Source organism: Arvicanthis niloticus, chromosome 17 (assembly GCF_011762505.2).
Source record: "Arvicanthis niloticus isolate mArvNil1 chromosome 17, mArvNil1.pat.X, whole genome shotgun sequence".
NCBI lineage: Eukaryota > Metazoa > Chordata > Mammalia > Rodentia > Muridae > Arvicanthis > Arvicanthis niloticus.
In genome coordinates, this window is record NC_047674.1 from 30,125,127 (window position 1) to 30,138,341 (window position 13,215).

Below are 13,215 nucleotides of genomic sequence, written 5' to 3' on the forward strand. Positions count from 1 at the left end.
CTTTCCTGCCAGCATAGGCCAAATAAAATCCTTTCCAGGCAATGACAAGGATCCTCAATTGTGCCTCTTCTTGACCTCATTTCCTTACCTCTACCCCTAAGAAGAATTGATATCAAAGGAAACTAAGTAGGGAACCAAGACTGATTTCTATCAGGTAGTAGGGAGGTGCATAGTCTCTGAGGTCAGTAGACACAGAGTGCACCAAGGCATCTGCTTCTACCTATAGTAAGAGGCACCCTTCTTGCTAGGAAGGTATCAGAGGAGAGTTAGAGCAGAGTCAGGACTTCTCCTAACAAGGCCTCTCTTATGTTTTGAATTTGGATTGTTTCTCTTGTTTTGAATGGGCAGTCTCCATTTTGTGGTGCTATTTTAGCTATTTTAGTCATAGCTGCCTGTGGTTCCAGTCTGCCCTCTGCTTCCTGGTCCACCAAGATGTGAACCAGCCCATTCTGCCTGTGTCAGGAACATTTGAGTAAGGCTGAATTAAAAGGCAATGAACAAATTTATTGGTGGAGGAAATTTCAAATGTTCTTGGTGTGGTGGTGGGAATCAAACCAGGGCCCTGCACATGTTAAACAAACACTCTATTCATTGAGTAATGGTCCCAGATCTCAGAAGAGGAAGTTTCAAGACTACATAATATTCAGGCTATTGCATGATTATTGCTTATTGTTTTCAGGAAGGTTTATAATGAGGGACAGGAAGTAGAGAAGAAAGATGTGCAAAACATGGAGTTTAGGAGCATGCCACGTGTTTAAAACTGCAGCACAAGCAAGTGCACAAATTCTTAAAGAGGTTAGCATGGCTGAGGAAAAGACGTTCATTCACCTTGCACTGGGGCAATAGGAAAAGTGCCTTGAGGGGATGCTTGACTCATGAAAGGCTTTAGGATGCAAAACTGAAAAGCCATTCAAGAGATTTTTTTCTTTGAGAGAGCCTCAGGGGTGTCTTTTAAATGAGACAGCTTAGGGAAGGATTTTCAGTGCACAGGTACTCAGATGTACTCAAACTGTGGTCCATGGGTCCCAGTTCTTGAGACGGCAATACAACATGAGATCACCTACATACTAATTTGGAAGCATGCAGAATGTAAGAATTCTAGTTATCTTAGAGGCTTACATCAATATTTTTGACAAAAGTCTGAGAAGTAAAGCAGTGAGTAGCACTGTCAGATTCCCTACAGGGAATTTGCATGAAGCTTTGAAGGTGAATCCCAAGTTGTGGTAAAGAACTCAGGACAGTGGAGTTTTGAAGAACCTGAGATACCTGATGAGAAAAGCTGTAGCACCATGTAGATTTTGCCCAAAGAGAGTCCCTATGCGTTTCAGACAGCAAGACCTATAAGCTGAGACACCTAAGTCCATTGGAGCTTACAGAGTGATACACATACACCAGGTTCCAGGCCTGGAGGACTCCAAACTGCCTCTTCTAAAGCACTTATATCATGGATTGGATAAAAGCAGGCTTTACTATCAGGGGCAAGAAGGGTATTTATGTATTTATTGATGATCCATTTATTTTGTTTACCCACTTAGCAATAAAATGAGTGTCATGTACAGAATACATAATTCATGATGCATAAAGGAGTTCAGCATATTGCTTAAAAGTCAGTGGAAAGGACAGGTAGATAAATTATTTTAATGTATCTTATAAAATAATAAGTGCAGAGAAGCTAACTCAGTCAATATGGTGCTTATACAAAGACCTGAGTTTAAATCACAGAACCTGTGTGAAAAAGTCAGACATGACAGTAATTCTGCTTGTAATTCCAGCTCTGGGGAGGTGGGCACAGGCATATCCCTGGGATCCTCTGGCCATCGAGAGACCCTATCTTTAAAATGCCAGAGTGGATAGTGCTTAAGGAATGACATTTGAGGTTGTCTTTGGTCTGCACACATATGAGCATATGCATACCACACAGCACACAGATTTACAGCATGAAGGGGGTCCCGAGGAAACAGCTCAGTAGGTGGAGGGCTTGTTACACAAGCATGAGAAATGAAATTCAGGTTTCCAGCACTCATGCAAATGCTGGCAGCCTTCTGGTAACCCTGGCATGCAGGAGTCAGTTGGCTAGCTAGATGGGGCAAACTGGGAGCACTGGGTTAAATTGAGGGAACTTGCCTCAGTATACGGTGGAGAGCAATTAAAGAGAACTCTGTCTTCCACATGCATACACATGTGCACACTTACCTTTTCACCCATCTGCTCATACATGTGAATACACACATGTGGGTGCACACACACACACAGAGTCCAGAAAAACCCACACACCAGAACTGTGAAGACAGTTGAATTAGAATTGTTTAACACTCACATCCTATGACATATTAAAATAGCACACTATTGATCAAAGTAGATGAGATAAGAAAGGTAGGGAAAAATGAAGAAATTTGGTATGATGATTTGAACGTGAAATGTCCTCCATAGGGTGAAAGTGTTTGGGCACCTGGTTCCTGGTTGGGGCAGTGTTTGAAAATTTTGAAACCTTTGGGAGATGGGGTTGGGTTTGGAAAGTGACTTGCGGGTAGGCCTTTAAGGGTAAACCTGCCTGAGTGCTCTGCTTCTTGGGATGACCTTGGTGTGAAGACCTCTGCCACATCCTTCATAGATCCTCAGGAACTGTGGTCCTGAATAATTGTCTGTACCCTAAGTTCTTTCTTCTCTCAAAAACCATGGTCCCAGATAATTGTCTCCACCTTAAGTTATTCTCTCAGGAACTAGGGTCCCAGATAACTGTCTCCACCTTAACTGCTTAACTGCTTTCTTCTCTCAAGAACCATGGTCCCAGATAATTGTCTCCACTTTAAGTTCTTCCCTCAGAAATTATGTCACAGTGACCAGAAAATCTAATTTGCTTTGTGAAGAACTGGTATGTGACTGGTGAGCAGGTAGTTTAACATGAGATTTCTGTTCAGGTTCCCACAGCTTGGCTGCACATTTAGTTTAAAGGAAGCAGAAAGAAAATGTTAAATACTCTTACCTACCAGGCAGGAACAAGCTAGTTTCTTTCCTGCACTTGAGGCCTAAGAAATTTTCCTGAGGCTTCTCCTGAAGAGGATTTTATAACATATAGGATATAGCACTATAATACTTAAAATGTTTCTAAATCAGTACAGGAGGAGTGTTGCAGTGTGTCTGCAGCTTAGGTGCACACACTGGTGCAGGAGGAGTGTAAATAAATTGCAAGTATTTTTTTTAAAAGCTGCTTTTAAAAAAAAAAAAATACTAATTTTGTTTTGCTTTGTTTTGTTTTCAAGACAGGGTTTCTCTGAGTAGCCCTGGCTATCCTAGAGCCCACTCTGTAGACCAGGCTGACTTTAAACTAAGAGATCGCCTGCTTCTGCCTCTCAGGTGCTGGAATTAAAGACATGCACCATCACTGCCTGGCAAAACAAAACAAAACAAAAAAAACTATCGTTTAAAATAGTATTTCTATTAAAAACATGAAATTTACATGAAAGATGCAGTTATTAAGAAAAAATAATTTGGTGGCTAGGAATGTAGCTTAGTAGTAGGCTGCTTGCCAGGCATTCATGGGGGCCTAGATATGATCCTCACCACACTGATTAGTTATTTAATTATTTAATTATTAATTAATTAATTATTTAATTAACATTTTCACTTTTTTCCAGGTTGGTGAAAACATGGTACAAAATGAATAAGACACAAAGATTACAGTTAGGTGTTGTTGCTAGTTAAGCAAAATCTGTCTTTTTGATTCTAACACCCAATTACTTTTCTCAGAAGGAAGCTAAGGGACCCTTTTAACATGATTACTTCCTTTTTGGTTATAACAGATTGAAGATCTCAAACAGACTAATCATGGCTTGGAAGAATATGTTAGGAAACTCTTGGATAGTAAGGAGGCGGTAAGCACTCAAGTAGATGATTTAACCAGCCACAATGAGCATCTTTGTAAAGAGTTGATTAAACTTGACCAACTAGCAGAGCAATTAGAAAAAGAAAAGAATTTTGTGGTGGACACTGCCGACAAAGAACTTGAAGAAGCAAAGGTAACTAAATTTATCACCAATTATATCTTAGTTGTACTTTAAGCATGTGATTGTAAAAGTAAGTTGGAAAAGTGTAATTTTCATATAATTTGGAAGCTTTTTAGTTTGGCACATGTTAAACTTATCATAAGGATTAAGTTATATTTTCCTCATACTTTATTTATTTATTTATTTTTACATTTTTTTGCTCATATTTCTCCCTAAGTTTTTTTTCTCTCTCCCTAAGTTTTATGAAGCTGTTATGAAAATTTCAAAGCAAGAAGTATAAGTCTGTATACACAATATTATTCTACTTCCCCATTTCTTCTCTTTGCATCTCTACAAACAGATACGTTCCCCATGCCTTTGTTAGAAAGGGTCTTGTTCTCTAGCCCAGGCTTGCCTAGAACTCTGGATCTTCTTGCTTCCCTCGCTTTCTGAGAACAGGGATTCCAGGTGTTATGGCTGACTCTATTTAATTTTTACACACAGTGGTTTATCATTGACTTTTAACCAAATGAGAAATGTTTTATGTTGTTAATTTGTTCATCTTGCTTAACTTAAGAGTTTTAGTTTTTGTTTAGGAAGATCTTTATCACATCAAGAGCTATAAATTTAACTTTTACATATATGAGTAGTGCATTGTAGTTATCCTCAGAAGAGGGCATCGGGTCCCATTACAGATGGCTGTGAGCCACCATGCGGTTGCTGGGAATTGAACTCAGAGCCATCTCTCCAGCCCCCTAAATTTAGTTTTTAAATCCTACCTTTACATTTTTCAACACATAAAGTTCATTTCTTTCATTTGAGAACATAAAGTCCTTGCCTGGAGAAGAAGGTCCTAGAACTCCCAGTGAGAATAAATAGAGCGGCTTATCTCTAGCCTATGCTAATGTACTTCACGTGGTCACTACCCAAGTATTAAAGGGCTCTTAAAAGTAGTGTGTATATTTTCAATATTTCCCAATAAACTTGTCACTTTATTTTGACCTTTCAAGCATAGCTTAGTAGTTAATTAAGTACAATCTTCGTCTCGACTGTGAATATTGTCAAGTTGAGAGTTTTACTGTTCTTCATTTTTCATAGGAAGAGGGAGACTGTCTGGGTATGGTTTGAAATTTCAAAGCCCACTCCTAGTGACATGCTTGCTCCAACAAAGCCACATCTTTGAATGGTTTCAAATAGCTCTATCTGCTAGTGACTAAGTATTCAAATGTCCTATGGGGGCCATTCTTATTCAAACCACCACACTTATCTCTCCCAGCTGAAATATTATATGTCTTTAAAGTCAAAAATCTTTAACTGTTATGTTTAAAAAAAAAAAAAAAAAAACAAACAACTCTTGGGTGCTGGAGAGATGGCTCAGTGGTTAAGAGCACCAGCTGTTCTTCTAGAGGTCCTGAGTTCAGTTCCTAGCATCCACATGGTGGCTCACAATATTTATAACTATAGTCCTATACAATCCAATGCCTTCTTTTTGTGTGCAGATGTACATGAAGACAAAATTACCCATATACATAAAATAAAATTTAAAAGTATCTCAAGTGCCTTAGAATCTGAGTGGTTATTATGTATTTTTTGAGTGACACAGACAGTGTTTGGTATGTATTTTGACTATCATCTTTTCTTTCTCTCTTTGACTAGAGTATAAACTCCCCAGGGCATTTATTGTATTTCCCACCATGAGTCAGGATCACACTGTCAGGCACACACCCAGTAGGCAACCACTAATCAGTTGTTAGGAAGGCAAAAACCACAGGATTAACACTTGTTCTTGGCCAGTTATAATTATTTTGAGGATAGGTCAAGTACTTTTGTTATAAAGGTTCTATATGTTTATTGTAAAATTTTCAAGTTTATGGGTATAGCTTAGTGGTAGATTGCTTGCCTAGAAAGGTTCAATCCCCAACACCACAAGCACACAAACAAGATTTCAGTTCACCTAGAACACTATAAAGAAGAAAGTACTACCTACCACTCTCATACTTGGATCTATTCTCACTCTCTTTTCTTCCTATTACAGATTACTGGTTAAGTTTTATCTGCATCTAGCACATGTGTACCTCCATTTTTTGAGGCAGTATCACACTGGATACTCTGTTTTACAGAGTCTTCATACTTAACAAAGAACAAAAATCTTTATACATTTATACTAGAGTTATATCTTTTTAGTGTTTGTACAGTAAGATGTATTAATCAAGGTTCTCTAGATGAACAGCCCTGATAAAATGAATCTGTATATAGAAAGGAGGATTTATTAGAGTGGCTTACAGACTTTGGTCCAGTCAGTTCAACGATGGCTGTCTACCAGTGGAAAGTCCAATAACCCAGTAGCTGCTTCATCTTCCATGCTGGATACCACACTAGTCCTCAGTAGATGCCAGAATCCCAAAGAAGTAGAAATGAAGAAACAAGGAATGCCTTGCTCTCCAGTGAGAGCAACAGCAAGCGGAGAACAAGCATTTCTCTCTTCCATGTTCTTACATAGGCTGTCACCGGAAGGTGTGGCCCAGATTAAAGGTGTATCTTCCCATCTCAGAAGATCTAAATGTAGTGTGGGTCTTCCTACTTCAAATGATTTAAGTCCCTCACAGGTGTGTCCACCTGCTTTCGTTTTAGCTAATTCTAGATGTTGTCAAGTTGACAACCAAGAATAGCCATCACAGTAGCATAAAATAAAACATTGAAACTTAGTGATTCAGAGTTGTACAAAGTTTATACAAGCTATAAGTTATGTTCCAAACATTAGGACCCTTAATAGTTTATAAACTTCAGTCTGACTTCTAGAGGGATCTTAGACGGCTAATAAAGAAAAAAATAGGATGGGGATATATTGAATTTTACTGATAGAACTTTTAATTAGTGTTTGTGAGGCCCTGGGCTTGGATCCTAGCAGAGGTAATTAATTGTTCCAGGAAATTCTAGTTTAAATTGTAGCATGTTTATCTTAGTTCAGGATAATGAGACAATAATGTGGTGTTAATTAATTACGAATATATTCATTGAACTTATTTGCTGTCTTTAAGCAAAGAGCTTTAGTATCTGTAACAAAAGAGTCACTTGTTTTGAAACATCTGGTAGAGATATGTTGCATACATAGCTATAGATGATAGCTGTACTGTAAAACAGAGTATATGTTCAGTCATAATGCTGATGTGAAAAGTGTCTTGTGAGCTGAGTAAGTAATGCATTAAAATAGTTCATCAGAGAGAGAAGACTGAAATACTTCACCACAGCCTTACATTGCTTTCCTGTTATAATCCTCAGAATTATAATTAATTTCAACATTTTGATCTAGTTAATGAGACAATATTGTACAATATAATAAATTAACATTTTATGGAAAACATTGAGTAAAGGAACCCCTTTTTAAAGTTTGGGTTCCTTTATTGCTGAAGGTAGGCAAGCATAGGGGACAGATTACCTTGTGCTTAAAATATTCGCTGTGAATGCTTTTATTTTTAAATGGTTTCCTCTTTATATTTTTTCCAATTAAGTCAATTTAAGCATCTTTAGTATAAATGACAGAATTTCTAATATTTCAGATTGAACTCATTTGCCAGCAAAATAATATAACAGTATTAGAAGATACAATTAAAAGACTTAAATCTGTAAGTACATTTTTTATAAATACATGGTAAGCAGTCATTTTTATTTAGTTAGTAAGCTACTAAAAAAATTAAATATACTCCTTGACTTGTATCTTTGTGAACAGTAAAACATTTTGTTTTCTAAACTTAACACCCACTAACAGAGGTTTCTGGGCATCCTTGTCTTCAGAGTGTGCCTTCTTGCCTCTCTGGTATCACTGCTTTCTTCTAGACAATGACAATAACCTTTGGTGGGTTTTAGCAAAGAGGTTTTTAATTGTTACTAGCTTTAAAATGGTAACTTCAGAATTTTTAATTTTTGATATATAAGATGCATTCTTCTATACTTTAAATTTTATGTCTTTCATAATTATTATTTTTAAGTTAGAAATTATTACTTAGTACCAGTTGATGCTTTATTTATCTTACAGCATGAAAAATTTTCTGGTTATATATTTTAATTTTTTATTTAAAATACTTAAAACACCATCTGAAACATGTCAACTTTTTCTCAGTATTCATAAAACAAATATAAAAACATTTTAAAAGTTTTTATAAATGTCTGTGTGAATGGTAGTTCATGGCAAGGTTCTTGAATGTGTGAACTGTTGAGAATTTATTACATATCCATTCATTGAACAAGTATTGAACAAACACAGACACTGAAGTATAATGTAATAGGAAAGAGTCCATAGTCAGTCATTCTGTTTCTAAGATTTGCTTCAGGTCTAGATGTTTCTGAAATTACTAATTATATATATATGTATGTACACATGTATGTATGTATATATGCATGCATATAATTATATAAATAAAATATATAATAAACATATATAATAACATATATTCTTCTGTAGATTATTAAATTATTGTTTTATTTAAATAAAGCACACCAAAATGGTAAAAATTATTTTTAAAATGATGTTTTTTTAAAAAAATAATGAATAAGTTTTTACATGTTATATTTTTTAACATATTAAATTTAATATTTTGAAGATTTCTTTGTGTTTCTATTTTTAAAAGGATGCTATAATTTAGCTTAAAATAATTGCTTAACTTTTTCCTCCTTGGCAAGATAATTTTAGAGACTGAAAAAGCACAAAATAAATCTCCTTCTAGACTTGATTCCTTTGTCAAGACTTTAGAAGCAGACAGAGATTATTATAAGACTGAAGCTCAGAATTTGAGAAAAATGATGAGAAATAGATCTAAGAGTCCAAGACGCCCATCACCAACTTCCCGGGTAGGTTTGGAGGACATTTTTTATTATTATTATTATTTATTTTTATTTTTGGTTTTTTGAGACAGGGTTTCTCTGCATAGCCCAGGCTGTCCTGGAACTCACTCTGTAGACCAGGCTGGCCTCAAACTCAGAAATCCATATGCCTCTGCCTCTCAACTGCTGGGATTAAAGGCGTGTGCCACCACTGCCCGGCTGGAGGACATTTTTTAATCTTTTAGTTTGTTTCTCAAGTTCTGACTTTTATTCTTTAATTTATCTAATTTGGGGCTAACTAATTTGGCATTTTACATGAATTACAGTATCAAAGAGGTTGGGAGGCAGACAACAAAAGCTCTTTATTCCCAGTAAAAGTTGTGGTTGGGAGCTAATGAGACCAGTGTGGTGCAGTTCGGGATGAGGTTGTAAAAGGTGATTTTGCTGTTGTTTTTCATTCCTTTTATCCGTGGTTATGGTCACTAAGGAGAAACTGTACTGCCAGCAGCCACACTGCCTCCTTAGCACTGAAAGAGGAAGACTCTCAAACCAGAAGTACTGCTGCACACTTATATCTTCTCAGCACCTGGGGGGCAGAGGCGGGGGATCAGGAATCCAAGGCTAGCCCTGGCTTCATAGTGAGTTCAAGGTCATCTTGAACTATCTGAGACTGTCTCAACAGCAAAAAGTAAAGTAAGAACTTGAGATATCTTAAATAATAATTCTAGGGTGCAAACTGTGATGTAGAGCTTTTGAAGTCAACTGCAAGAGACCGTGAAGAGCTGAAATGTATGCTGGAAAAGTATGAACGTCATTTGGCAGAAATCCAGGGCAATGTCAAGGTTCTCACATCTGAGAGAGACAAGACTTTCCTTCTTTATGAGCAGGTAAGCATATAAATACACAGATTGTATAAGAAACAGCACTCACTTCTAGACGTTTGCAATTCTTGTGTAGGTTTTATGACCACAAGTAAACATGCCAGTGAAATTAATCTAACACTTGGAATTATATTTTTTCCTAAGATATTCTCTTTTCCTTTTCTTTTATTGTGGTGCTGGGAATCAAACCCCAGGACCTTGTGCATTCTAGGCAAGTACTCTGCCACTGGGCTACATCCACAGCCCTGTTCTCAAGGTACTCTTTTTTTTTTCAATGTAATAATTTTTCATTAATTAATTAATTTATTCACTTTACATCCTGATGGCAGCCCTCTCCCTCCTCTCCACCATTTCACCCCCTCCTTCCATGACCCCTCCCCCTCTCCTTTTCCTCAAAGAAGCGGAGGATCCTGCCCTGAGTACCAACCCACCCTAGCACAACAAGTTTCATCAAGACTAAGTACATCCTCTCCCACTGAGACCAGACAAGGCAGCCTCAGTATTAGGGGAAAGGGATCTAAAGGAAAGCAACTGAATCAGGGACAACTACCACTCCAAACACTCGAAGACCAAGCTACACATCTGCTACATATTTGTAGGTGGCCTAGGTCCAGTCCACGCATGCTCTTTGGTTGGTGGTTCAGTCTCTGTGAGCCCTCATGGGCCCAGGTTAGTTGACCCTGTAGGTCTTCTTGTGGTATCCTTGACCCCTCCAGCTCCTTCAATCCTCCCCCCAACTCTTCTGCAAGACTCCTTGAGCTCTACCTAATGTTTGGCTGTGGGTCTCTTATCTTTTTCCATCAGTTACTGGGTGAAGAGGCCTCTCAGATGACAGTTATGCTACGCTCCTGTCTACAAGTATAGCAGAATATCATTAATAGTGTCAGGGCTTAGCTTTCTCTCTCAGCACAGGTCTCAAGATGGACCAGTCATTGGCTAGCCATCCCCTCAATCTCCGCTCCATATTTATCCCTGCACATCTATCTTGTAGGCAGGGCAAGTATAGATATTGAGAAACTATATATCTTTTTTTGAAATCAAGAGACCATCTGTCTTAGGGATTTACTACTGTGAACGGAAACCATGGCCAAGGCAACCCTTATAAGGACATTTAATTGGGGGTGGCTTACAGGTTCAAGGGTTCAGTCCATTATCATCAAGGCAGGAGCATGGCAGCATCCAGATAGGCATGGTGCAGCTGAGGAGGAGCTGAGAGTTCTACATCCTCATCTGAAGGCCTCTAGAAGACTGGCTTCCAAGCAGCTAGGATGAGGGTCTTAAGGCCCACGCCCATAGTAGCACACGTAATCTAACAAGGTCACACCTTCTAATAGTGCCATTCCCTGGGCCAAGCATATACAAACCATCATACCAGCTGAGTAGATAATCATCAAAATTGAGAGTCAGGAAGCAAAGTGGGATATAAAATCATCTGTAGATGTGCAGCAGATCTGGGGCTTCAGGATTGTTGAGTAGAGTTCAGAGACCATGTTGGGCTGTGAGTAAGGACTGGTGGAACTTCCTGTCAGGGTAAAAGTAGCTAAGACAGAAATAGCATATATAGAGATATAGCAAAAATAGAGAAAGATAAGCACTGTGGATATTCATTAAACAAATATTCCACCCAAGGTGTGTTGAGGTCAAATTTATATCTCAGAGTTGGTAAGTGGAACATATCAAATCTGTCTTAGCTACACACACATATACACATATACATATATATCACATATACACACCATATATATATATATATATATATATATATATATGCTTATACTTATTTGTGAACTCTTGAAAATAAAATTTCTACCATTTCCTTATTTCCTTGCTGCTTGCATATTATTCTGGTTTTAGTTTTAACTGACTAGATATACTATATGTGTAATTTAAGTTTTTCTTTTTAAAAATTCTATGTATTTCTATCACAGGCACAGGAAGAAATTGCTCGACTTCGACGAGAAATGATGAAAAGCTGTAAGTCTCCTAAATCAACCACAGCACATGCTATTCTTCGTCGGGTAGAGACGGAGAGAGATGTAGCCTTCACTGACTTACGAAGAATGACTACAGAGCGAGACAGCCTGAGGGAAAGGCTCAAGGTGTGGCAGTTTTCTGTGTGTCTTCAGTGGTACAGCATGGTGACAGTGGCACTGAGCCTGTTTTGTTGTGCTTGTGTCTTAAACAGATTGCTCAAGAGACAGCATTCAATGAGAAGGCTCACTTGGAACAGCGGATAGAGGAGCTGGAGTGCACAGTTCACAACGTAAAACAAAACCCTTGCTTCTCCTCCCTGTGCTCTTCCCTGTCTCTTTGTACTGTGTTAGGAAGAGTTCTTGTAGTTTTCTAAGATTGCGTTGGCAGTCCTAAACTTGTTAAGGTGGCCTACATGACCTGTTATTTCCTTAACACTGCGTCACCTATTCACACAGTCAGTTCTCCTCTAGAGAAACAGGGGTGCAGCTTTTTATTTTTGGTGTGTTTGGTTGCAAAGCTTTTTTGTTTCTATTATTAGAACATAGTCTCAGGAATATTAATTTTAATTGGAATTTACTTATTTGGGGGGTGGGTGTACAGGCTCTCATTATATAGCCTAGGTTAGCTTTGAACTCATGATTCTGCTGCTTCAGCCTCCTGAGTGTTGGCATTATAGTACCACTACACTTGGCTAAATTTTCATTTTTTTTCTTATCTCCATGTTCAGTTAAAGATAATATTGCCAAATTTGAGTATATCAAGCATGTGGGGTACTCTAGATATGTATTTGCAGTGTTTCAGGTACAGAAACAGTTAAGGGTTTGAATGTACTGATATGTTCATTTGAGGTATTTCCTATATGTAAAGAGTAGACAAGAGAAAAAATTATTTTCATAATCCTACTTTATGTGTAATATATTAATCTTAGATAATGAATCTTTGTACATATTCATTATGTATATAGTCAAATTGAACCAGATTAAGAAAGGTAAACTGACATACTGAGATAGACAGGCTTTATAGAAACACTATGTAGTGACTTGGTTTTACTCCTATTATAAAAGACTTTATCCATAGAACTTTCTGCAGTGTTCAGGTCTTCCCTAGTGATTGTCTCATCGAGTAGATTCTGCACTTAGTGGAGGACTATCTCTCTGCTGCTATGACCAGTACGGCTCCGCCCTGATGGTAGCTAACTCTGTCCTTCCACTTGTGTAGCTTGATGATGAGCGCATGGAGCAGATGTCAAACATGACTTTGATGAAGGAAACCATAACCACTGTGGAAAAAGAAATGAAATCATTAGCAAGAAAGGCAATGGACACCGAGAGTGAGCTTGGCAGACAGAAAGCAGAGAATAATTCTTTGAGGTAAACACTACATTGCCATTAAACAACCAGCAGTTTGCTGTACCGAACTTCCCTGCTTTATAGTACATTTCATAATGAAAAAAGGAAGCAGTTGTAGAAACCTCAGCAACATGTAATGGTGTCCTGAGATTACTGCTACACTCATTCTAATGTTAAGTTTGCAACATGTGTCAAGTTTAATGTTTTTAT

The 13,215-nt window shown here is 37.7% G+C and overlaps 1 protein-coding gene across 11 annotated transcripts in view; it reads left to right on the forward strand.

Moving 5' to 3' along the window:
* The window catches only part of Tsga10 (testis specific 10), a 95,086-nt gene that overhangs the window by 20,825 nt on the left and 61,046 nt on the right, over positions 1-13,215 (forward strand). For 8 of the 11 annotated variants that reach the window (XR_013104649.1, XM_076915031.1, XM_034521579.2 and 5 more), the window contains 7 exons: positions 3,801-4,016; positions 7,541-7,606; positions 8,661-8,828; positions 9,530-9,688; positions 11,611-11,781; positions 11,868-11,945; positions 12,875-13,026. Coding sequence is in view for 10 of the 11 variants with exons in the window: in XM_076915027.1 (XP_076771142.1) it covers positions 3,801-4,016; positions 7,541-7,606; positions 8,661-8,828; positions 9,530-9,688; positions 11,611-11,781; positions 11,868-11,945; positions 12,875-13,026 (1,010 nt within the window). In the remaining variant the exon portion in view is untranslated. Of the gene's footprint in view, positions 1-3,800; positions 4,017-7,540; positions 7,607-8,660; positions 8,829-9,529; positions 9,689-11,610; positions 11,782-11,867; positions 11,946-12,874; positions 13,027-13,215 lie in introns of those variants that run through there. The other 3 variants (XM_076915033.1, XM_076915032.1, XM_076915034.1) reach the window with 2 other exon arrangements.